The 26,178-nt window shown below is 35.2% G+C and overlaps 1 protein-coding gene across 1 annotated transcript; it reads right to left on the bottom strand.

Moving 5' to 3' along the window:
- Positions 1–1,530: 1,530 nt before the first annotated feature.
- On the bottom strand, positions 1,531–20,971 carry LOC101899227 (solute carrier family 23 member 1). The gene is made up of 8 exons (XM_005181106.4): positions 20,673–20,971; positions 10,630–11,255; positions 10,444–10,564; positions 10,127–10,382; positions 7,231–7,370; positions 6,623–6,992; positions 6,433–6,553; positions 1,531–1,770 (listed from the first exon to the last, which is right to left on the bottom strand). Exons 1-8 carry the CDS (start codon positions 20,718–20,720, stop codon positions 1,710–1,712), a joined length of 1,743 nt encoding a protein of 580 aa, XP_005181163.2. The 5' UTR covers positions 20,721–20,971; the 3' UTR covers positions 1,531–1,709.
- Between the last annotated feature and the right edge of the window lie 5,207 nt (positions 20,972–26,178).

Below are 26,178 nucleotides of genomic sequence, written 5' to 3'. Positions count from 1 at the left end.
TAAAATTCTATGTCGATTTAGCAATATCCGTCCGTCTATCCGTCTGTGGAAATCTCTCTAGGTTGATAAAATTTTGTCCGTCTGTGGAAATCACTCTAGCTTCCGAACGAAATGAAGTAGGTTGATAAAATTTTACTCAAATGTGTATTATGTCTGCAAGATTTTTGGTATTGAAAATGGGCCATATAGGTCCACGTCTTCGTATAGTCCCCATATAACGGAACCTCCCGATATGCGATATTTTGATGATTTTTGCGACATTATTTACCGAAATTGTTTCAAATTAGGTATTTGAAGTTCGAAATGGATACTACAGCCTAAGACACAAAATTGTCTGTGCAGGTCCTCGTCTTCGTATAGCCCCATATAACGGTACCTTCCGATATTTGACATTTTGATGATTTTAACGTCATTATTCACCGGAATTGTTTCAAATTACGTATTTAGAGTTCGTAATTGGGAACTACAGTCTGTGACGGAAAATTGTCTGTGCAGGTCCACGTCTTCGTATAGCCCCCATATAACGGTACCCCCGATATTCGGTATTTAGATGATTTTAGAGCCATTTTTTTTACCGGAATTGTTTCAAATTTCGCATTTGAAGTTCGAAATGGATACTACAGCCTATGACAGAAAATTGTCTGTACAGGTCCACGTTTTATAACCCCCATAGTACCTCCCTATATTCGGTATTTTGATGATTTTAGCGACATTATTTACCGGAATTGTTTAAAATTTGGTATTTGAAGTTCGAAATGGATACTAGAGCCTATGACAGAAAATTGTCTGTGCAGGTCCACGTCTTCGTATAGCCCCCATATAACGGTACCTCCCAATATTCGGTATTTTAATGACTTTAGCGACATTATTCACCGGAATTGTTTCAAATTACGTATTTAGAGTTCGTAATTGGGAACTAAAGTATACATGTCTTCGTATAGGCCCCATATACAAATTCCTCCTTATATTCGGTATTTTGACGATTTAAGCAACATTATTCACCGGATTCGTTTCAAATGTCGTATCTTAATGGGTACTACAACTCATGGCAAAAACAATCGTATACAGGGCCACGTCTTCGTGTAGCCTCGATATGACGGTACCTCCCGATACTCCGTATTTTTATGATTTTTGCCACATTATTCACCGTAATTGTTACAAATTTCATATTAGAAGTTCGCAATGAGCACTATAGCCTATGACAAAAAAATTCGTATGCAGAGCCACGTCTTCGTATAGTCCCCATATAACGGTTTTCATTTAAGTGGTAGTTTTCGGTTTTTTTTTTAATTTTTCAAGTTTCTTCGAAATGGTGGAGGGTATTAAAAGTTCGGCTCGGCCGAACATAGCTGCTTTATTACTTGTTAATTTATGCAAAAATAAATAATGTGTTGAAGTCAGCCATTCATTTGTCTATTGTTTGTGAGATATAATAGATATCGATAACTTAATTATTACAATGTTGTAAATATTTTACAATTCTGACAACCTATAATTAATAAAAGAAAATAAAAAATAGCAAGCAAGAAATTTGATACAACATTTTGTTATTTATTAAGTACATTTGAATAATATTTAAAATTAAACATAAACTGTAGATGGTAAATTTACAACAAAACAATAATTATAATAAAACAATAACAATAGGTACTGGATAAAATAAAAAATATTTCGTTTTTTTTCATCTGTGCATTGTGCTTATTTAGAAATCAGCTTTGTTTTTGTAGTTTATATGTGGGTAAGAAGGGCACATAGTAGGTCCATTTCCAGCTGTAAGGAAAAAAGATGGAAAAATAATTTTTATTATTAAAAATAAATTAGAATAAATTAAGACAAATTGAGAAGTTGAGTAATCATTAAGTAACTGCAGCAATCTACCTATATTCCCCTTTTTTGTAATCTTTCCACGACCTTGATATCAGCGAAATAGTTTAAGATAATTACATTTTAACGTATTTAATTAGTTTACAACACCAATTGTGGCAATGTGTAAAGATTGTAAATGTACTTTCTATTTTACTCGTCTTTAGCCAAGAAAAACAATGATGAGTTTTCAAAATTTCCTCGTACAACTCAGTGTAGCCGCTATACGTTGTAGCGTTATCTATCTACATCACCGTCATGTGCAGCAATAGCTTCATACAATATAAAACTGTAAATAATGACTTACAACGTTGATGTTCGGTTATTATGTTTGTTTAAAAGACTGGTGGTTATTTTCTTAGATTTCCATGACGTACAAAAAAATTGTAAAATAATAATAAAAAATCTAAAAATATTCCTGGTATAGAATGTGCGTGAAGTTTTATCAGCATATATGGTTTGTTTTGTATTGTTTGCTGTCACCTTCTTTAAGATAAAACATTTGTAAAGCATTGTTGAACGATCGGAATTTGACCTGTGATCAAATAGTACTACCCCAAGATAAATCATCTATTAAGTGATGGGAACAGCTTTTTTCTTTGAAATTAAGAAGATAAGGGACTATTAAATGATGCAGCGCCGAGGTTTAAAAGTTGTCATTAGAATCCGTAGGGTAAACATTTCAAAATATTGTACAAACATTTAGTCGTTGTCAACTTGGATAGCATTATTTCCCAATGGGTAAGAAAATCGCAAGGCATTTGAATATCTGTATTAAAACAAGTAAAAAAGCTGTAAGTTCGGCCGGGCCGAACTTTGAATACCCTCCACCATTTGGTACAAATTTAAAAATTTAAAAAAAAAATAAAATCCGTTAAAAATTCTGTTAAAATCTTAGAAATACCGAATGTAGCCGTATATTAGGGTAGCTAAAATCACCAAAATACCGAATATAGGGAGGTACCATGGGGGTTATAAATGGACCTGCCCAGACAATTTTCTGTCATAGACTGTAGTATCCATTACGAACTTCAATTACCAAATTTGAAACAATTCTGGTAAATAATGTCACTAAAATCATTAAAATACCGAATATTGGGGGTACCGTTATATGGGGCTATACGAAGAAGTGGACCTGCACAGAGAATTTTCTGTCATAGGCTGTAGTATCCATTACGAACTTCAAATGTCAAATTTGAAATAGTTCCGGTAAATATTATCGCTACAATCATCAAAATACAGAAAATCGGGGGGTACAGTTATATGGGGGCTATACGAAGACGTGGACCTACATGGCTCATTTTCTGTCTTAGGATGTAGTATCCATTACGAACTTCAAATACCAAATTTCAAACAATTCCGGTAAATAATGTCGCTAAAGTCATTAAAATACCGCATATCGGGAGGTACCGTTATATGGGGGCTATACGAAGATGTGGACCTACATGGTCCATTTTCAATACCAAAAGTCCTGTAGACATAATACACATTTCAGTAAAATTTTATCAACCTACCTTATTTCGTTCGGAAGCTAGAGTGATTTCCACAGACGAATAGCCGGACGGGCATTGATAAATCGGCATAGAATGTTTTGCTGACCAAGAATATATATGCTTTATGGGGTCTAAAATGTATATTTCGAGGTGTTACAAACGGAATGACAAACTTAATATACCCTCCATACTATGGTGGAGGGTATAAAAATGTGCCATAAAATTGGAAAATTCATGCATTTGTTTCATAGATGTGGAAAAATAATTAAAGAGAAATTCTTAAGAAAATTTTGAAATAACTTTGGTGCGTTAAAATTTTATTTAATTCATAATTTCTAAACCAAAATATATTTACAATTAGCTCAAAAATTAATTGACAGAAACTGAATTGTTGAAAATTATTCATATATGTCTGTTAATTGATGTTTACTCACAACGGAGAAGAAGAGACATCAACGTCTATGATTTGTTTGTTATATGGAGAAGAAAGATAGAGTGAGACCAATGGTTCCCTTTGGTGATCTCCATGGAATCACATGCTGATTAAATTTTTGCAAACTACAGTTCGTACAAACTACTGTCCGATTGAGATGAAATTTACAACAAGTCATTTGATTGGCCCATGAACAAACCCTATTAGAGTTGGTAATAATAGGTCAAATTTTAGATATAGCTCCCATATATAACTTCGTCCGTTTTGTCTCTTACAGTTTAATAGTAGGCCAAACAGAATGGAATTTGGTACATGAGACCAAATTGAGCCTAGAAGCAAATATGACAAAATTTGTGTAAATCGGTTCAGATATAGCTATAACTTCCATATACAGCCGTAATATTCACTCCAAAACAACGATATTCGGAAAAAGATATCAAATACAGCTCAGAAATACCTCTAACAAATTATATGGAGATCTGTTCAGAATAGATACAGCTTCCCTCTTATCTAAAACGGTTCAGATATAGCTATAGCTCCAATACATTGGTGTCCCTCACATTCGTAATATGCACTCCAAAACAATGATATTTGATACCAGATATGATAAGATATAGTTCAAAAATACCTCTTCCAAGTTTTATCGTGATCGGTTAAGATTTGGATATAATTTCCATACATATCTTCACCCGACTCCGTGGCTATTGTCCACCAAATGGTTAATATAAGCATAAATAGAGTGGATTCGATGGATTTTTGCACATTCAACCCAATTTTTCAATTGTTGAAACTTGATTCCCATATATCTATTGGTACGACAATTATTTTTATACCTTACACCATACATGGTTTGGACGGTATATTAAGTTTGTCATTCCGTTTTTAACTCCTCGAAATAAGTATTCTATGCCCTATAAAGTATAAATATATATTCTTGGTCAGCATAAGATTCTAAGAATCTATCTGTCTGCTTGTCTGTTGTAATCATGCTATGTTTCGAACGCATTGAGAAAGAAGGCTAAAATTTTGCACACATTGGTTATTATTATACCATCCACCATAGTATGGAGGGTATATTAAGTTTGTCATTCCGTTTGTAACACTACGAAATATACATTTTAGACCTCACAAAGTATATATATATATATTCTTGATCAGCATAAAATTCTATATCGATTTAGGGATGTCCGTCCGTTTGTGGAAATCACTCCAGCTTCCAAATGAATTAAAGTAGATTGATAACATTTTACTCAAACGTGTATTATGTCTGCAGGACTTTTGGTATTGAAAATGGGCCATGTAGGTCCACGTTTTGGTACAGCCCCCATATTACGGTACCTCCAAATATTCGGTATTTTGCTGATTTTAGCGATATTATTCACCGGAATTGTTTAAAATTTGGTATTTGAAGTTCGAAATGGATACCACAGCCTAAGACAGAAAATTGTCTGTGCAGGTCCACGTTTTGGTACAGCCCCCATATTACGGTACCTTCCGATATTCAGCACTTTCTTGATTTTAGCGACATTATTCACCGGAATTGTTTCAAATTTGGTATTTGATGCTTGTAATGGATGCTACAGTCTATGACGGGAGATTGTCTGTGCAGGTCTACATCTTCGTATAACCCCCATATAATGGCACCTTCCTAATATAACAGCTTCATTTGGTATTTTTAAGATATTAACAGAATTTTTAACGGATTTTATTGTTTTTGAGAATTGCCAAATTCGTTCCAAATGGCCGGGCCGAACTTACAACATTTTTACTTGTTTTCTAGTAGGCAAGTTAAGTTCGACTTTTTCGTATAGCCCTCATATAACGGTACGTCCCGATATTCGTCATTTTCATGATTTTAACGCTATAATTCATCCGAATTGTTTCAAATTTCTTATTCGAAGTTTGTAATGGGTATTACAGCCTATGCAATTTTGTATGCATGTCCACGTCTTCGTATAGCTCCTTACCTTTATACCTCCCGATATTCGGTATTTTCATGATTTTAACGACATTATTCACCCGAATTGATACAAATTTGTTATTTAAAGATCTTAATGGGTACTACAGCCTATGACATAAACAAATTACTTATGTAGATCCGCGTCTTCGTATAGCTTACGTATAAAGCTCATCATTTTAATGGTATTTTTTTGGAATTTGTTAAATCAAGTTTCTTCCAAATGATGAAGGTTATTGACAGTTCGAAAGTTAGCTGTTTTTTTTACTTGTTTAATATAATTCTATTTGAAGCCATGCCCTGTACGCTGTAGTTTTGTTTTTTGGTACAAGTGGTCCGTTAGATTTAGTGGAAATCGGTTCAGAGCAGAATACTCATTTGTTCCTTCTGATTCTAAATATGCATTCAAAATAGGTTTATAGTTGGGATTATCTACTTCAGATAAATTCCTAATATAAACGTTTATTTGTTACGGGTAGCTCTGCTAAATATACATAGCGGCGTAGAGTGTCATAGTCGGCCTGCCCGATTTGTTGGCCTGTCTTTAAGGGTTTTAAAATTAAAATTCAAAATCCTGCATTTTTTTTAGAATTTGAGATACTTTTTACTCTCATGTTTACTATGCTCATGTTTTTTTCATCGCATCACTTATCATCTTTGATATTTCCTAAATAACATTTACTTACCGTCTCAGTGTTTCCATGCCATAGGGGAAATCATAATCCGTGGCAGTGCCGTCGTTTATGTTATCATCACCAAGTGGCATTTCATTGGCCCAATCCACCAGTCCACGCTCCTTTGCAGTACCTAATATTACAAAATAAAAATCAATTATAACTTCACTATATCCACATATCAGCAGTTCCCTCCCCTTACCTGGTATAACATTGTCCAAAAAGCAACCCAATAGACCACCGACTAAAATTGTGGTACCCAAGAGCACCGTTAATGTTGAATCCACCGTCTCATTACCCGTTTGAATGGCTGTCGGATGTTCTTGTATCCATTTACACAGGACCATTGGGAAGAAAATCGACAAACCCAAAATATAGAGATTACGTGCTGAACGTAAATCCACATACTGTAGCGTGGACAGACCGAAGGCAACAATCATACCGAACATAACACAAAATATACCGCCCACAACGGAATCGGGGATAAGGATGAACACCGCACCAAATTTACCAATAACACCCTGCAGAATCATAATAAAGGCAGCCCATTGGATGACACGACGGGAACCAATCTATGGGGAAGTTTAAAAATAAAATAAACTTATGTTTAAATATTTATTGGCATACACTGACCCAAATAAATTTTCGGCTATCAATTAATAAAAGCTAATAAATCCTAATCTGTATTAATTGTTTATGGTCGCTCTTCAAAAAGCTATTAACTTCGATTGACAGATTATAAATTTTATCAACGAATTTGGTTTAATAGAATGCGTACGTCATTAATAATTGAATTTCCAATTGACTTACCTTAGTGACACCTATGGCACCAACATTCTCACCAAATGTATTTGTACCATTACCAGCACCCCAAAGGCCAGCCAAGACCGTGCCTAAACCTTCAGTACCAATACCTCGATTGATCGCATGCAGGGGTGGTGATTGCGCTCCTGTAAAGAAAAAATAAAATATTAGAACTTTTTAAGGGGTGTTGTAGCTAAAAGAGTACATTCTACGGTCAAGTTTTTGTTAAGAATTTGTTTTAAAAATAACACCAAATTTTAAATTTATATAAAAAACACGTAAAAAAGCTGTAAGTTCGGCCGGCTGAACCTTGAATACCCTCCACCATTTGGAACGAATTTGGAAATTCTCAAAAACAATAAAATGGGAGGTACCGTACTATGGGGGTTATACGAAGACGTGGACCTACACAGACAATTGTCTGTCTCAGGCTGTAGTGTCCATTACGAACTTCAAATACCATAGTTGAAAAATTCCGGTGAATAATGTCGCTAAAATCATCAAAATACCGAATATCGGGATATATGGGGTCTATACGAAGACATGGACCTGCACAGACAATCTCCTGTCATAGGCTATAGCACCCATTACGAACATCAAATACCAAATTTGAAAGAATTATGTCGCTAAAATCATTAAAATACCGAATATCGGGAGGTAGAGTTATATGGGGGCTATACGAAGACGTGAACCTGCAGTGACAATTTTCTGTCTTAGTCTGTGGAATCCATTTCGAACTTCAAATACCAAGTTTGAAACAATTCCCCTGAATGATGTCGCTAATATTATCAAAATACAGAATATCAAGCGGTTCCGTTATATGGGGGCTATTCGAAGACATGGATCTTTCTTTATTTCATATTCATTATCGTATCGCCATACTCAAAAAGGACCTAAATAATATTTTTTTCCAAGGTTTTTTATAGTCTATAGGACCGCACTTTTTAAAGAACCGACTAAATTTTAATTTGTATACCCTCAGCCATATGGCTAAATAGGATATATATCATTTGATACGGCTAAAACGTGCCTCATCGAAGTTTTAGACCCTTGGTCCTTGGTCCGGAATATTATTATCAAACTTAGATCGAGTTCGGAGATGGGCAATATCAGTTCACTCCTCCTGGTTACACCCCCACAAAAGATCAAAATAATCCTATTTTGCTCCAACTTTGTAAATCCTAATATTCAAGGTCCAAAAATGAACAATGTCGGTCCACACCATCAATTACCTCCTCCACAAAGGGTCAAAATTTTGAGTAATTTAAACTTTTATAAAATGTGATGTAATAGTCCAATTGTGTTCAAATTACACCCCCCACAATATTTTTATCAACACAAGGTCTGGTGTGAAGATGGAATATATCGGTCAAATCCTTTTGATACCTCCCCCACAAAAGGGTCAATATTTTCCATACCCACGAGGTTCATAAAACGCGAAATTAACATTTGATTCCATTCAGACCTGGCACGTCTCAATATTTCCCTCAACACAGCATCTGTTATAAAGATGTTAGAGATCGGACCATTCCTCCTGGTACCTCCTCCCCTACAAAGGGTTAAACTTCACACATTCATTTATTTTCACTAACACAGTATCGACTGCGAAGGTGGAGTGTATCGGTCCACTCCTTCTGGTACCTCCCTCACAAAGGGTTATACAAAACGATTATAAAAAAAGTTATTCGTGATGGAATTCAAGCGTGATAGTGTGATTTCTTTATATTTGGCTGGAAAACCACAAGTGGCTATCGTTAGAGCACTCCAGCATTTAAATGGGAATACATCTTTTGTGTCTCGTACCATCGCTCCGTTACCGTGATACTGGTAGCGTAGCCCGACGTCAAGGAAGTGGACGGAAGAAAATAGCAACATCAGCAGAAATGCTTCAAAAAGTAAAGAAGCGACTTGATCGAAACCCGCGTCGCAGTGGCCGAAAATGGCTCGTGAGCTGAACATATCGCAATATTCCATTTGGCAAATATTGAAAAATGATCTCGACGTAAAGCCATTGAAATTCCAAAATGTGCAAGAACTTACACCGCAACAGAAAGAAAATAGACTCAAAAGAGCTAAAGAGTTGCTTTGCTTTGCCGAATTTGGTTTTCTCTGATGAGAAAACATTCGATGTCCAGCAGTTCGTAAACCAACAAAATTATCGTGTTTACTTGCCAAAGAGGTCGGCTGAAAAGTGCAACTTCGGTTGGCCACCAAAACTCAGACGCCGGCCATGGTGATGGTGTGGGCCGCCATAACAGCCGATGGTCGCTCTCCGCTCGTATTAATCGACCGTGGCATCAGAATAAATTCCGAATATTATCGCGAAAATATTCTGGAGAGTGTATTAAAGCCTTGTGCACGCAAACATTTTGGCCGCAGACCTTGGACATTCCAACAAGACTCAGCACCATCGCACTCAGCACGCGCCACCCAAGAATGGTTACAAAAATAAGGTTCCTCGCTTCATTTCCAGCGCACAATGGCCACCAAAATCTGTGGATACCAATCCGATGGACTATTGTGTCTGGAGTATTTTGGAAAGCAGGGTTGGCACTTACAAATGCCAAAGTGTCGATCACCTCAAGCAAGCGCTTCGCCGGGAATGGGCCAAAATACCGCAGAGCAACATTCGGTCAGCGTGTGACGGTTTCATTGGTCATAATTCGTGTCAAAGGTGATCAATTCGAACAAATCTAAACTTATTCTAAAATTTGATGCTATTTCCGACATTTTTTGCTTTCATTCAATATAATTAAAAAAAATGTAAAAATTATGGCGTTTGGCTTTGTTGCAGTTTTTTTTATCTCACCCTTTATATGTTTTCAAATCAGATCGTTTATTCCTTATTGAAATATTTTTGAAAATAGTAAAAAATATCGGCTCATGTGATGTTTTTTCTTACCCGACATTTGAGAAACTGTTGGGTAGTAACTCAACGATTCCACAGTACAGGCTAAGACGCCAGCCAGCATGCCTAGTACTCCTGACAATGTAACTGAAGGCACACCAAATTGACCAGGATATGGAACATAAAACCATTTGGCATTGGTTAACACCTTTAAACGAACATCTGTTCTAGAAGGATGACCCTCTTCAAAGACATCGGTCAGTGTTAGGATGCCACAAAGACCCCACATAATCATAATGGTTAAAAGGACCTTCAAAACATCATGAAAAAAATATTAAAATATTTTCAAATTACACCTTTTCCCAACTTACCGGAAACAGGCGAAACAGCAAGAAAGGTCTAAACTCAATACCATGACCTTTGCGATAAGCTGGCACCGGAATGGCAACATTTGACATTATTTGGGAAAATAAAGTCAACATGGCTGTTGTTCTAAAAATTATGAGGGAAATGGAATTTAAGGATCGATATTAAATCTATTCGCAAATAATAGTTACCCCACAGCAATGCCCCAATGTTTGGAAGCAGTTTCGGCGGCATGTTCGAACAATGTTAGACCCACCAACGACACTGTGGGCACTATGGTCAGCGGTGTTACAAATCGCAGAATTTTTCCCACCAGCCCTGTGTAACCCAAAATAACCTGCACCATAGCCGAAACGGCGATGGCACCCGACAACTCACGCATACGTATTTGCCACAGCTCCTGTTTCGAATCATCATCCATTGCTTCGATCTCCGCTTCCGGAGGGCATTTCCATTGTGGCAATGCAAGAATGGCCAGGGTCGGCACTAAAAACGAAATCGTACCACCTTGAACAATCGACAAACGTACACCCCATGTGGCTTGAAAATACGTCACAATACCCGTTACAAATATCATTGTCGATATAATGATACCACGATTTGGATCTTCGTCGGACATACAAAGGGCCGGTGTTAAAATGAACGGAATCGAAACAATTGCACCGATCATTGTCAAATAATGTTGGAATGCCAGAAATATACTCAGATACCATGGTGGATTATCGTTTATGCCGTATAACAGCTTATTGTTCTCCGTACTTTTTGTGCCATTCGCTTTGTTTTCGGTGTCATTTGATTTTCCGCCAATCGTTGTGACCTGTGAGAATTGGGGAAAGATGGACAATATTAAAGAATAATTTCTTAAGAATATATTTAAGGATTATCAAGGCTAAAATCTTGATTTTTTGGAATATTTTTCAGAAGGATTATCAGATTATTTCAAAGAAGATTTTTGAAAAGAAATCGAGATTGTAATCGTGGCTATTATCAACTGTAATTGTAGATTTTGAGGAATATATTTTTAAGTATTATTTGAGTTATAATCGTTTTTTTGTCAATATACAGGGTGAGATGAAAAAACTGCAACCAACTTCAGACTGCTGTCATTTCTAAGCCACTCGTCCGACAGTTGTTAATATTATTCCAGTGACAGCTCATTACATTGTTTACAAGCGTACAAAAGCATTTTGGTAAGAATTGTCCAGAAAAAAAGTTATTCGAGATGGAATTGAAGCGTGATAGTTTGATTTCTTTATATTTGGCTGGAAAACCACAAGTGGCTGTCGGTAGAGCACTCCAGCATTTAAATGTGAATAAATCTTTTGTGTTTCGTATCATGGCTCGTTACCGTAATACTGATAGCGTAGCCCGTCGTCAAGGAAGTGGACGGAGGAAAACAGCAACATCAGCAGAAATGTTTCGAAAAGTAAAGAAGCGAATTGATCGAAACCCGCGTCGCAGTGGCCAAAAAATGTCTCCATAGCTGAACATATCGCAATATTCTATTCGCAATATTCATTGAATTTTCAAAAATTATTGAAATATTGAAATTCCAAAAAGTGCAAGAACTTACACCGCAACAGAAAAAATAGACTCAAAAGAGCTAAAGAGTTGCTTCGCTTGGCCGAAAGTGGTGAACTGCCGAATTTGGTTTTCTCCGATGAGAAAACATTCGTTGTCTAGTAGTTTGTAAACAAACAAAATGATCGTGTTTACTTGACAAAAAGGTCAGCAGAAAATGTGCACCTTCGGTTGGCCACCAGAACTCAAGCGCCGGCCATGGTGATGGTGTGGGCCGCCATAACTGCCGATGGTCGCTCGTATTTATCGAATAGTTGAATAAATGCCGATTATTATCGCAAAATATTTGGAAGGGTGTATTAAAGCTTTGGGCACGCAAACATTTTGGCCTCATACCTTGGACATTCCAACAGGACTCAGCACCATCGCACTCAGCACGCGCCACCCAAGAATGTTTAAAAAAATGAAGCGAGAATTCCAGCGCACAATGGCCACCAAAAATACCGAATAGCAAGAAAGGTCGAAACTCAATACCATGACCTTTACGATAAGCTGGCACCGGAATGGCAACATTTGACATTATTTGGGAAAATAAAGTCAACATGGCCGTTGTTCTAAAAATTATAAAGAAAATGAGGATCGAAATTTAATCTGTTTGGAAGCAATAGTTACCCCACAGCAATGCCCCAATGTTTGGAAGCGGTTTCGGCGGCATGTTCAAACAGTGTCAGACCCACCAACGACACTGTGGGCACTATGGTCAGCGGTGTTACAAATCGCAGAATTTTTCCCACCAGCCCTGTGTAACCCAAAATAACCTGTACCATAGCCGAAACTGCAATGGCACCCGACAACTCACGCATACGTATTTGCCACAGCTCCTGCCTCGAATCATCATCCATTGCTTCGATTTCCGTTTCCGGTGGACATTTCCATTATTGAAATATTGAAATTCCAAAAAGTGCAAGAACTTACACCGCAACAGAAAAAATAGACTCAAAAGAGCTAAAGAGTTGCTTCGCTTGGCCGAAAGTGGTGAACTGCCGAATTTGGTTTTCTCCGATGAGAAAACATTCGTTGTCTAGTAGTTTGTAAACAAACAAAATGATCGTGTTTACTTGCCAAAAAGGTCAGCAGAAAATGTGCACCTTCGGTTGGCCACCAGAACTCAAGCGCCGGCCATGGTGATGGTGTGGGCCGCCATAACTGCCGATGGTCGCTCGTATTTATCGAATAGTTGAATAAATGCCGATTATTATCGCAAAATATTTGGAAGGGTGTATTAAAGCTTTGGGCACGCAAACATTTTGGCCTCATACCTTGGACATTCCAACAGGACTCAGCACCATCGCACTCAGCACGCGCCACCCAAGAATGTTTAAAAAAATTAAGCGAGAATTCCAGCGCACAATGGCCACCAAAAATACCGAATAGCAACATATGGGCAGCGTGTGATGGTTCATTGGCCGTTTGAAGGCCATAATTCGTGCCAAAGGTGACCAATTTGAACAAATCTAAACTAATTCTAAAATTTGATGCTATTTCCGATATTTTTTTGATTTCATTCAATAAAGTTAAAAAATATATAAAAATCGTGGAGTTTGACTTTGTTGCAGTTTTTTTATCTCAGAAAGGACTAGAATCGTGAGTTTTATAAAAAATTATATATTTTTGGAGGAATTTTCAGTATAATATTTTTGAAAATATTTTTGGGGCTATAATCGTGAAATGTTAAGAATATTTTTAGGAGTTTCATTTCTTGAATTTTGAAGAAAATTTTCATGATAACATATTTCATGATTTTTTTAAATAGTTTCTGAGGTTTTTTTTCTGTATTTTAAAGAAAAGTTTTTGAAGGATTCTTAAGGCTAAAATTTTAAATATTTTAAGAATATTTTTTCAGGACTATAGTCATCGAATTTTAATAATATTTTAATTTTTTTCCAAAACTATAATCGTAGATTTATTAGGAATATTTTCAATATTTTTTTTTTTGTATTTTTCAGAGCTATATTTGTGTGTGTTCTAGTGTATTTTTTTGGGTTTTCAAGAATAAAATATAATCCTGAAGTTTTAAAATGATACCGAAAAAAATCCAATGGAAATAAATGTCTGTATTCTCATAATTGAAGACCAGAAATCCTTTTTCTCATATAAAGTCAGAAGAACTTTTTCTTAGAGAAATCAGAAGACCTTCTTCTGATAGAAGACCAGAAAATCATTTTTTTTTTCATTGAAGACCATAATGTCTTCTCATTTGATATATATATAAATCAAGACAACGAAAAAATCAGCATTATATATTTTTATGAAATTAATTGCCATCACCTGATGATGAAGAAATTTCAAAACGTATTTATTTTACATTGCTGGTGATGTATTTCACACTCATTTTAGAACAACTATTTAATCGACATTTTTTCTCAAACGCAAACATCTGAAAACTGCACGGGAAATATTAATCATTGTTGTATCTGAAATATTTGTACATATCTACAAATCAACTTTGTTGTCCATGTCGAACACTGCTGGTAGACTTCATAACACTAGTTTTTTTCGTCTTATAATTAGTATTAATTTATTACTAAATTAAAATTGTTTTCATCGAATTAATGCACAAATTGGGTGTTTTCATTTTCTTCTATTAACGAGTTTCTGAAAAATTACCACTCACTTCGTCACGAGCGTCTGTCAACACCGATCAGAAATGTAATAGACAGGTACTGATCTATGGTAATATAATGGTGTAAAAATTGTAGCACAACAATATATAAACTTCTATATAGTATATTTTTACATTCAAAATATGAAAGAATCTTAAATCTTATTTGAAACATTTAAAAAATATTAAGAAAATTTTTCAAAATGTTGTCCATTAGATATGGGCTTCTTGGGAGGTACTAGAAGGAATGGTCCGATCTATACCCTATTTTCAACATGTCTTGTGTTAATAGAAATAGTGAGATGTGGCAAGTCTCAATGGGATCGGATGTTAATTTCGTGTTTAATGAGCTTTATGGATATTCAAAATGTTGAGCCTTTATGGAGAAGGTACCAGAAGGAGTGTACCGATATTTTCCATATTCACACCCGATCTTGGTTTAATAAAGATATAATATTGTGTGTAATGTGAAGACAATCGTACTTTTACACAAATTTTTTAAGAAAATATAATTATTCAAAATTTGGACTCTTTGTGGGGGAGGTACTTGATGGAGTGGACCGATCCATTTTCGCACCTGATGTAGCACAAATGAAAATATTAGGATTTCAAAAGTTGGAGCAACACCGGGTTATCTTTTCATTTTCTGTGCAGTATTTTTTTTTTTTAAATTTCGACCTTTTTGGAGGGGTGGACCGATATTTCTTATATCCGAAATCGATCTAAGTCTGATAATAAGATTACGATGTAACAACTTTGGATACTCCCTGCGAGAGTTATTGGGCGCACACAGCCAGCGGACAGACGGACGGATGGACCATCGCTTCATCGACTCCAAATGTCCTGAAACGGATGTGGTCCAAAGAGACCTAGAGTCTAAAACCGTTATTTCGATTAGGCACATTTAGGCCGTATCAAATGATATATACCCTCTCTAGCCATACGGCTGAGAGTATAAAAAACGCTTAATAAAGTCTTAATTTTCGATTTTCAGAAAATTCAGCCTTCATTTTCCCGAGCCATCTTTTTACCTTACTGATGATGGCAAAACATGCAGTGCTATATTTTTAAACCGCGGTGTAACTGTCTCCTATTTTATTAAGGAATTTATTTAAGTAACCCACTAACGGCAGCGAAGCAAATAAATTCCCGCTGTCGATTAATATTGATAAACAAAAAAAAAACAGTTTCGTTTTGATTTAAAACGCCAAACAAACGAATGCATATTTAAGATTAGATGGCAGTTAATTAATAATAATATTAAATACTAGTGCCACTTGCAAGATGAAATACGAGTGTTGACGCCGAAACCAACCCCTACCCTGCCTCGTCAATTTTTCACATCAAAACATTCACCCATGCATGGCGGCCACTGGTGGTGGACAATATTTCCATAATTAACATTTGCTGTGATTATTTAATGATGCTGTGATTTTAACTTGCTTAATAATAGTATTTATTAAAAGAAACACAAATAAAAAAAACGTAACAATATCCCATTACATATTATTAGAACCCAAGTGATGTAAAATATGTAAAATGTTGAAAATCTATGATGTATGTATGTATACATGCTGGTATGTCTGTGTGGTATTTCGTAAACAGTTAATAATATTCGATTGCAACAATTTATTAGCAATTAATATTAAGGCGTTTCTTTTATTTATTTATTCATTATTAAGTTGTTTAATTGAGAAAAAAAATAAACATAGCGGCCTGCACGGTAGCCAATGTATTCTGATAATGTTAATTGGCTTTTGACATAAATAATGCATTTATTTCTTTGGGAAGTTCATAATTTATTTTTATGTAATGAAATCTGTAAACATTTCAAAATCAATAAATTATTTTTATACCCTACACCACAAGGAGGTCAGGGTATTATGTCTTTGTGCATTTGTTTGTAACAGGCAAAAGGAAAAGAGATGATTAATTATTTGCATAGAATCACATTCTGAGTCGATTTATGCGTGTCTTCCGTCCGCCCGTCTGTCCATGCATTTTTGTAAACAAAGTACAGGTCGCATTTATTGCCCGATCCTGATGAAATTTTGCACAAATAATTTATATGACCCAAGGACGAACCCTATTGAAATTGGAGATAATCGGTCGAAATTTAGGTATAGCTCCCTTATATAAATTCGTCTGATTTGCCCATTTAGTATGGAATTTTGCACATCCAACCAGATTGGGCCTTAAAATAAGTATGCCAAACATGATCGAAATCGGTTCAGATATAGCTATAGCTCCCATATATATTGTTCATCCGATTTGTTATTTTTGTCCTCCGCAGCCGTAATATACACTCTGTAACAACGATATTTAGGCAAATATATAAAATACGACTCAGAAATGCCCTTGTTAAATTTTATCGAGATCGCTTAAGATTTGGATAGTTCTCACATATATACCTTCGTTCGATTTGCCTTTTATTGTGCACAAAACGTGTAATATTACCAGAAATGGAATGGAATTCGGCACCTACGACCAAATAGAGTCCAGAAACAAGTATGTCAAATTTAGTGGAAATCGGTTCAAATATAGCTATAGCTCACATATATATTGTTCATCCGATTTATTGAATTTGCCCTGCACAGCCGTAATATGGACTCCATAGTAACGAAATTCGGGGAAATATATCAAATACAGCTCAGAAATACCTTTGCCAAATTTTATCGAGATCGATTTTTCGACTTTATCTTATCGATTTAGATATAGCTCTCATATATACCTTTATCCGATTTCCAGTTAATTGTGCACCAAATGGGTAATACAAGCTCGAATTGAAAAGGCACAAATACCTCGGCAAATTTAGTACAAATCGATTCAGAGGAGGAGGATGTTCCTCTCATATATTTCTTTGGACTTCTAATTATTACTATAATCATAGTTGGTATGCTTTAATTCTCACAAATTCCCCATAAAAACTTTTATTTGTTATGTGAGGCTCTACTAAATATGTAAAGTGGTGAAGGGTTTCATAAAGTCGGCCCCGGCCGACATTAAGACTTTCTTTACTGGTTTATCTTCCCCTACCGTCTCTGGTATTTTGTTGATATGGATACAAATAAATATATGCGACTTTTACTTATAGCAATTTGATGTAAAGTCTCAATGAGTACATAAATAAGCAGAATTGTCGATTTTGGAGTGAAGATCATTGCAAAAGACATCAATGCGTACTGGAAAAATCACAGTTTGGTGTGGATTATGGGCCGTAAGATAATATCCAAAATGCAAGAGCTTGACTTGCATGATATGTGCTTTCAACCAGACAGTGCCACATGCCACACGTAACAATATACTTATTGAGAAGCGAGTGAGGTAAACCTTTTATTTCACGCTCGGGACCGGCCATTTAGCCGGCTAAAACGTAGGATTTGACGGTTTTGACATTTTTTATACCCGCAGCCAGAAAGAGGGTATATATCATTTGATACAACTCTTTGGACCAAATCCATTTTAGGACATTTGGGGGCGATCTAGCGAAGTTATAGGCTGTACTACGTCTGTCCGTCTCACTGGCTGTTGCGCACGATAACTCTCGAAGGGAGTATCGGATTTGGTCCAAACTTGCTATATCGAAATTTTTTTATCAAACTTAGATCGAGTTCGGAGATGGGCAATATCGGTCCACTCCTTCTGTTACCTCCCCAAAAAAAATCGAACTTTTCTACAAAAAAAATATATATGTTACTGTAAAGAAGGAAAAGGATAATCCAATTTTACTCCAGCTTTGCAAACCCTAATAGTTGTATCTGTGTTATGTCAGGTGCGAAAACGGACTATATCGGTCCTCTCCGTCAAGTACTTCCCCCACAAAGGGTCAACATTTTGAATAATTAAAACTCTTTTCACATGTAAAATAACTGTCCGATTGTCTTCAAAACTGGAGTAAAGATGGGATATATCGGTTCACTCCTTCTGGTACCTCTCTCACAAAGGGTCAAAATTTTGAATATCCATTAAGCTCATAAAATGTGTAATTAAAATCCGCATCTATTTAGACTTGGAACATCTCAATATTCCCTCAGCGCAAGATCTGTTATAAATATGGTAGAGATCGAATCATTCCTTCTGGTACCTACCCTTAAAGGTTCAAAGTTTTGAATAACCAAAACGATCATAAAATCCGATATAAGCATCCAGTTCTTGTCATATTACATACATCCCATTATTGCTACAAACACAAGAGCTGCTGTAAATATGGTCATAAAACTCGAAATTAACATCCGATTCTATTCAGACTTGGTAAATGTCAATATTTCCCTGCACACAAGATCTGTTATAAAGATGAAAGAAATCGGACCATTTTTTCTAGTACATCTCCCACATAGGGTTCAAATGTTTTGAAAAACAAAGAAAGTGAAATAAGTATGCAGCTCTCTTCAAATATTCAAAATTTTTACCCTTTGTGGAGGAGGTACCAAAAGGAGTAGCCGATACATCCCATCTTCACAGCAGATCTTGTCTTATAATAATAATAATGTGTGAAATATGGAATGTGTGAAATATGAGGAGAACTGGATGCTTATTTCGAATTTTATAATCGTTTTGGTTATTTAAAATTGTGACCCTTTCTTGGGGAGATACCAAAAGGAATGGTTCGATCTCTACCTTCTCTATAACAGATCTTGTGTTGATAGAAATATTTACATATACTATGTATGAATGGAATCGGATTTTCATTTCGCGTTTTATGAGCTTCGTGGATATTGAAAATGTTGACCCTTTTGTGGGGTATGTACCTGAAGGAGTCGGCCAATATATTTCACCTTCACACTAGACCTTGGGTTAATGAAAATATTGTGATGTGTGTAATTTGAAGAAAATCGGACTATTACATCAAATTTTATAAAAGTTAAAATTATTCAAAATGTTGACCCTTTGTGGAGGAGGTACTTGATGGTGTGGACCGATATTGTCTATTTTCGCACCTGACTTACCACTGATGTAAATATTAGGATTTACAAATTTGGGGCAAAATAGGATTATCCTTTCTCTTTCTGTGCAGTAAAATAATTTTTGGAAAACGTTGACCTTTTGTGAAGGTGTTACCAGAAGGAGTGGACCGATATTGCCCATCTCCGAACTCGATCTAAGTTTGATAATAATATTACGATGTACCAAGTTTGGCCCAAATCGGATACTCTCTTCGCGAGTTATTGTGCGCACCAGCCAGCCAGACAGACGGACGAACATCGCTAAATCGACTCCAAATGTCCTGAAACGGATTTAGTCCAAAGATACCAAGGGTCTAAAATCGTTATTTCGATGAGCCACGTTTTTGCCGTATCAAATCATATATACCTACTCTAGCCATATGGCTAACCATATGGCTGATAAAAATTACAAGAAAGCCACTACTTTTCTGACGGAAAATCCTATGGGGTATGATTCCATACAGGTTAAAAATGTATTTTTCAAGAACTAACAACAAATTAGGTATTTTGTAGACCATTTTTTAAAGGCTATCCATACCGTGTATTTTTTTAATTTTCTCCTAATATGAACTTATTAAAAATATGAAATTATTAAAAATTGTTTTATATATATTTTTTTTTAAATTTGTCACTTTTCTGACGGAAATGTCCCAAGGGATTTATAAAATTCTATACAGGTTTAATAATGTAATTTTAACAAACAATACATAAAGTCGTAATTGATTTTTATTTTGGATTATATATCAATTAAATTAAATAATTCCGGTAAATACGACTGTGATTTCCCTTCTATTTTAATTGTCTCTTTTTATTTTTTCTCTATTCATGTTAAAATATTATCTGCAACTTTTATGGCGCATCCATTGAATCCACACAAATTATTCAATTAATGGTTATATTATTGAACATGATTCACTTTAGTATTTCTTGTGATTTAAATTGACATGTTCTATTACGTTATAATTTGTGTTTTCTTGTTCAAAAAAAGCCAAATTTTTTCACACTTTGGTTTTTCTTTTTATTTTGGCATTCGACTGCGAAGAAAAATCGTCAGAGGATAAAATTAAATTGGCGACGGCGGTGACAAGACGGCGTTTGGCAAACTTACAGCAACATTTTGGGCAACCCCATCGATAGTTACATTATTTAATTCCATTTTTTTTTTTTTTTGTTTTAAGGCGACAAAAATATTCAGCAGAGCATTCTATGGGAAAAGTTCTTTTGTTCCGTTCCGTTAATTTATTTCTTATTTATCACACTTAACGATTAGAAGCAATACTAGCAATTAATATCAAAGACGATAAGATCCGAACCCAACGACCGATTCCTTTGAATTGTCTTAACGAAGTGATGAACATCTACTGAATGGCTGTTGATGGAAACCGATCAATCGAGCGACCCAACGAATCATTAACTAACTAGAAGCCAAGCAGGCGAGCAACCCTTTCAGTCCAACCCGATCATCAAGTAAAAGGCAATGGGTTGACTTATTGTTGTTGATGTTGTTCCTGCTGTTTTTTTTTTTTGTATTTTACTTCTGTGAGATTTCACAAAGCATGTGCTATTTGTTGTTGCACTCGTATATTTTGTTGGGTAGGTTGGTTAGTTATCATGCCAATTAACGGCATCACTGCGTCATTAAAGAGTAGACAGAAGAAGAGAACACAACGAGAAAATGCCCCCCTCATAAAACCGAAATCGATAAGGAAAGTTTCCAACGATAACTGCACGGCAACGGCAAAATTGATCTCTCAATATTCCAAAAAAAGTAAAAAGAACAAAAAATAAAAAAGATTACTATCAGTAACAATTTTGTGGTCCTAATCGGCCGACAATTCCTACTCTACAATTATATTTATGAACCAAAGAACTAACCTTCTTCAAGGCTGTTCTACATACCACCACCTATTATGTGGAATGATGACAACGCATTTTATTTAAATTAGCTCTGCGGTTTTCCATTACCGGCTTTAAGGGATGAGGGATATTTTTACATATGAATTTTTTTAAAATATTCTTTTAAGACTATCCACGTTGCATGATTTTTACTGAATATATTTCAAGGACTATCGTGGATTATTTTTAAGAATTTCTTCAAGAACTTCTCATAAACATCAATTATTTGTAAAAAATATTTTTCAAGCAAGTGATTTTTTTTTAATTTTCAAGTAAATGGATCTTTTTAATTTTTTTTTTCAATGAAGTATATTTGTATGCGCATAGCGTATTATAAGTTTGTTTGGGCCAAAAATTATGTAACACCTCGAAATATTGGTCACCGACATAGGAATCTTTATATGGATCTTCTTATCTCGCCGAGCTGAGTAAATCTAGCTATTTATGTCCCTCCGTTCGTCTGTCCATGTTAATTTGTAATCACGCTACAGGTCGCAATTATGGTCCGATCCTTACAGGGCAAAGGTCTAGCATTTTGGATTACCATGGGATTGTATTTAGCGTTTAAATAGACCACAACAGTACTTATCAACACGACGAAGAGCGTAAATTTGCCCTATATTTCAAAAACCAAACGTAACATTTTGTGAAGGTTTGTATGGCATTATTTCAAAAATGAAATCTACCAAAATGGATTTGAACCTAAGGGGCTTCCAAAATATTGTAGTGTGATACCCTACACTTGGTCGGCCTCGCACGGCTATAGCCTTTGCTTACTAGTTTGTATTAAATATTGTTTTAATTTAAAAAATATCATTTTAAAGTAGTTTTTTAAGAAGCAGATTTTTAAAAATATTTTTTAACGTTTTTTTCGAAGATGTGGATTTTTTAAAAATACTTTTCAAAGAGTTTGATGTTTTATATGCTTTTCCAAGGATGTGGATTTTTTAAAATATTTTTAAAGGTTTTTTTTTAATTATTTTTCAAAGTATGTGGATTTTTTTTTAAATATTTTTCAAAGACGTGGATTTATTAATTTTTTTTAAGGTTTGCAATTTTTTAACTATTTGTTCAAGGACTCGGATTTTTTCAATTTTTTTTCGAAGTATGTGGATTTTTTAAAAATATTTTTCAAGGTTTCGTTTTTTATAATTTTTTTTTACAAGGACGTGGATTTATTAAAAAGTGTCCAAGGGAGTGGTTTTTTATATCCTACAACACTATGTGTCGGGGGTATTATAATTTTGATTGGGCCAAAAATTATGTAACACCTCGAAATATTGGTTTCCCACATATGGATCTTCCTATCTCGCCGAGCTGAGTCGATCTAGCTATGTATGTCCGTCCGCCGTCTGTCCATGTTCATTTGTAATCACTCTACAGGTCACAATTATGGTCCGATCTTCACGAAATTTAGAATGGAGGTGGGGTTAGGGCCACAATAGAGCCCTAATTTTCCTGATATTGCAGTTTGTCTACAAGTCGCAATTATAGACCATTCGACGCGGAAGTTAGCAGCCCCATGCTAAGATCATAGGGCTGAAAAGAAGTCTTCCAATTTTTATGATCATCGGGTAATGTATAGCGGGTGAAATTGACCGTAACATCTGCGTTAATTAAAAATCAAATTTTCCATTAAACCGTGAATATTTTTAATTCCGGGTTAGGCTCGAAAGCGCTAGGCCTATTGTTTTCAAAGATGTCCGTAATATATTTAGGGGTTGAAATAGACCAACAACTAAAAAAGGTCCTGATTTTGCAGCTATTATAGAGGTAACAAATAGAAACTAAAGTAATCTCTCATGAAGTTAGAGTTTTGAACCTCTACTTTTGAAAAAATACCATTATAACATTACTTACAGGCGATATCCGAAATACGCAAAAGGCGAACTTCTGGCTTTTTTATGCTGATTTCTTTGACGAATATAACCGAATATCGTAGACGAGCAAATCATATAAATGAGTCTAAATTTTGAGATACAGAGGGTTCCCATGCTTTTGGAGATGATTGCAAGACATTAAGGGGTTCAAATTAACCAAAAACAGAAAAATATTCCTGATCACACAATTGAAGCCAATCGACACGCCTGAGAAGAGAGTTTAGGACAGGGGAGAATTCTAGCATTTTGGATGACAATTGAATTATATTTAGCTGTAAAATGGACAACAACAACTAACAGCACGACGGAGTGCGTAATTATTGGACAAATATCCCTGGTCAAAATGCTAAGAGTGCTCCGTGACATAATTTCAAACGCGAAATGTTCCAAAATGGATTTGGACATAAGTGGGCTTCTAACATATTGCAGTGTTGTAGGTCGGCCCCGCACTACTATAGCCTTTGCTTACTTTTTCTTAAATATTCTTTTTAGGATATGTTTTTTAATATTTTAAAGATTGGAGAAAAATATTGCTATAGGCAAAATTACAAGAAATTCGAATATCCAATTTTATGCGAAATCATAAATTCCATATTCATCCCAGGTTTCTGGTTGAGAGAAATTGTTTAGATATAACAAGTTGTAAAGAAACGCTGACTTGTTTCACAAGATATGAAAAATAAAATTACTGAAAATTTTGACCCTTTGGGGTTGAGATACCAGAAGTGGTTCGCAGATATTATATCATCTTCACAACAGATCATGTGTTAGCAAAAATAATTGTATGTGTAAAATTTGAAGAGAGCGTTTGATTTTTCAGAACTTAAACCCTATGTGGGGGAGGTACCAGATGAAATGGTCCGATCTCTGTCATATTTATAATGGAAATATTGAGATGAACCAAGTCTGAATGAAATCGTTTTATGAGCTTCATTGATATTGAAGATGTTGACTCTTTTGTGGGTGAGGTATCAAAAGGAGTGGACCGATACATTCCATCTCTTCTTGTTCTTGTACCCCCCCTACAAATGGACGAAATTTCCAAAAAAATATTAAAAAAAAATATTATTTTACAAATACTAATATTTGCATTAGTGCAAGTCAGCTGAAAAATGGAAAATATCGATCCACTCCATCAAGTACCTCCCCCACGAAGGGTCAAAAATTTGAATAATTATAACTCTTATAAAATTTGATGTAATAGTCCGATTTCCATAACAATATTTTTATTAACCCAAAGTCTAGTGTGAAGATGGAATATATCGGGCCACTCCTTCTGGTACCTCACCCAAAAAGGGTCAACATTTCGAATATCCATGAAGCTCCTAAGACGCGAAGTTAACACCGATTCCATTCAGGCTGGGCACATCTCCATATTTCCAATAACACAAGATTTGTTATAAAGATGGTAGAAATCGGACAACACCTTCTGGTACCTCCCCCACAAAGGGTGACAATTTTGAATACCCATGAAGCTCATATACCGCAAAATTGATATCCTATTCCATTCAGACTTGGTACATCTCAATATTTCCATGAACACAAGATCTGTTATAAAGGTGGTAGATATCAGAATATTTCTTCTGGTACATCCCCCATATAGGGTCCAACATTTTTGAAAAACAAAACGCTCAAAGAAAGCGAAATAAAAATTCAACTCTCTTCAAATTCCACACATCCAAATATTTTTGCTAACGCAAGATCTGTTGTGACGATGATAGATAACTGCCAACCCCTTCTAGTACCTCACCCACAAAGGGTTACAATTTCCAATACCTATATCTGTCATAACTTGCGAAACAAGTCGGCGATTCTTTACAATTTGCTATATCTAAATATTTCTCTTAACAAGAAATCTAATATGAATATGTAATTTATCGAAATTTATAATTTCACACATACCAATATTTTTATCTGTATTAATATGAAGTATGAAAATGGAATACTCCGGTCCGCTATATCTGTTGCCTAACGCATATTTCCACATTTTCTAAAAATTTGCACATATCTCATATAAAGTATAGGAAGTAGTCGAAATAGTCAAAGTCAGTCTTTGATCAGATACGAATTGGTTAATATTTGGTAACCTTCGGAACCTCCCCCATAAAGGGTCAAAAGTTTGAATAATCATAACTCATGGTTTGAATAATCATAACTCTGTCGGCAAAACCGACGGATACGATTTTACGTGTTTTTATGTAAATTTTCCTAAATAAAATAAGGTAGTAAGCCCACATAGCCAAAACGGTTTCAAAAACAAATTTAAAAAAATTAATACTCTAAAAATAATCCATAATTTTTGGAGTATTCCAATTTATAGTTGTATTTGGAACTGTTTTGACTATGTGGGCTTGGTTTAGTTTGCATTACCCTATAACAAGTTATTCGTGTGTATCCTAAATTTCTTTTTGGGATTGAAACCTAGATGGTCGTTTACTCCTTCCTGATTCAATTTCAATACTCTCTCTCTCTTCTCTTGAGCGAACTTTTTATGCAATTAATACCTTAATGATAACAACATTATTATTTGCAAAAAAAACTTTATTAAATGAATTACACTTTAATTGTTTTGTTAATAATCAGCCATTTTATTGTTGTTATTATTATGTGTATAGGTATTATTATATTATTATAACCAGTGGCCATCGCACTGATTTTTAAGTCTTGGCATATATTATGCAATGAGAAAGAGTTTGGTTGATATATATGTTTTTTGTTTGGATATATGTATGTTTGGATGTGTGTGGCTAAGGGAAAAAACTTGGAATAGTAGGGGACGGGGAGAGTGAGTGGTTCGAAGGGATTGCTGGAGTACATAATTGTTTTTATATAATAAAT

Source organism: Musca domestica, unplaced genomic scaffold, assembly GCF_030504385.1.
Source record: "Musca domestica strain aabys unplaced genomic scaffold, Musca_domestica.polishedcontigs.V.1.1 1, whole genome shotgun sequence".
In the NCBI taxonomy this organism is placed as follows: Eukaryota; Metazoa; Arthropoda; class Insecta; order Diptera; family Muscidae; genus Musca; species Musca domestica.
The sequence above is the reverse complement of the archived record's forward strand: the minus strand, read 5'-3'. Positions and strand labels throughout refer to the sequence as shown.

Coding starts and splice junctions, on each gene's coding strand:
- LOC101899227 (XM_005181106.4), bottom strand. CDS start 20,720: ATGGAATTAAATAATGTAACTATCGATGGGGTTGCCCAAAATGTTGCT. Junction 10,383..10,443: donor TGCTGTTTCGCCTGTTTCCG/GTAAGTTGGGAA, acceptor GATGTTTTGAAG/GTCCTTTTAACCATTATGAT. Junction 6,554..6,622: donor TTTGGACAATGTTATACCAG/GTAAGGGGAGGG, acceptor TTGTAATATTAG/GTACTGCAAAGGAGCGTGGA.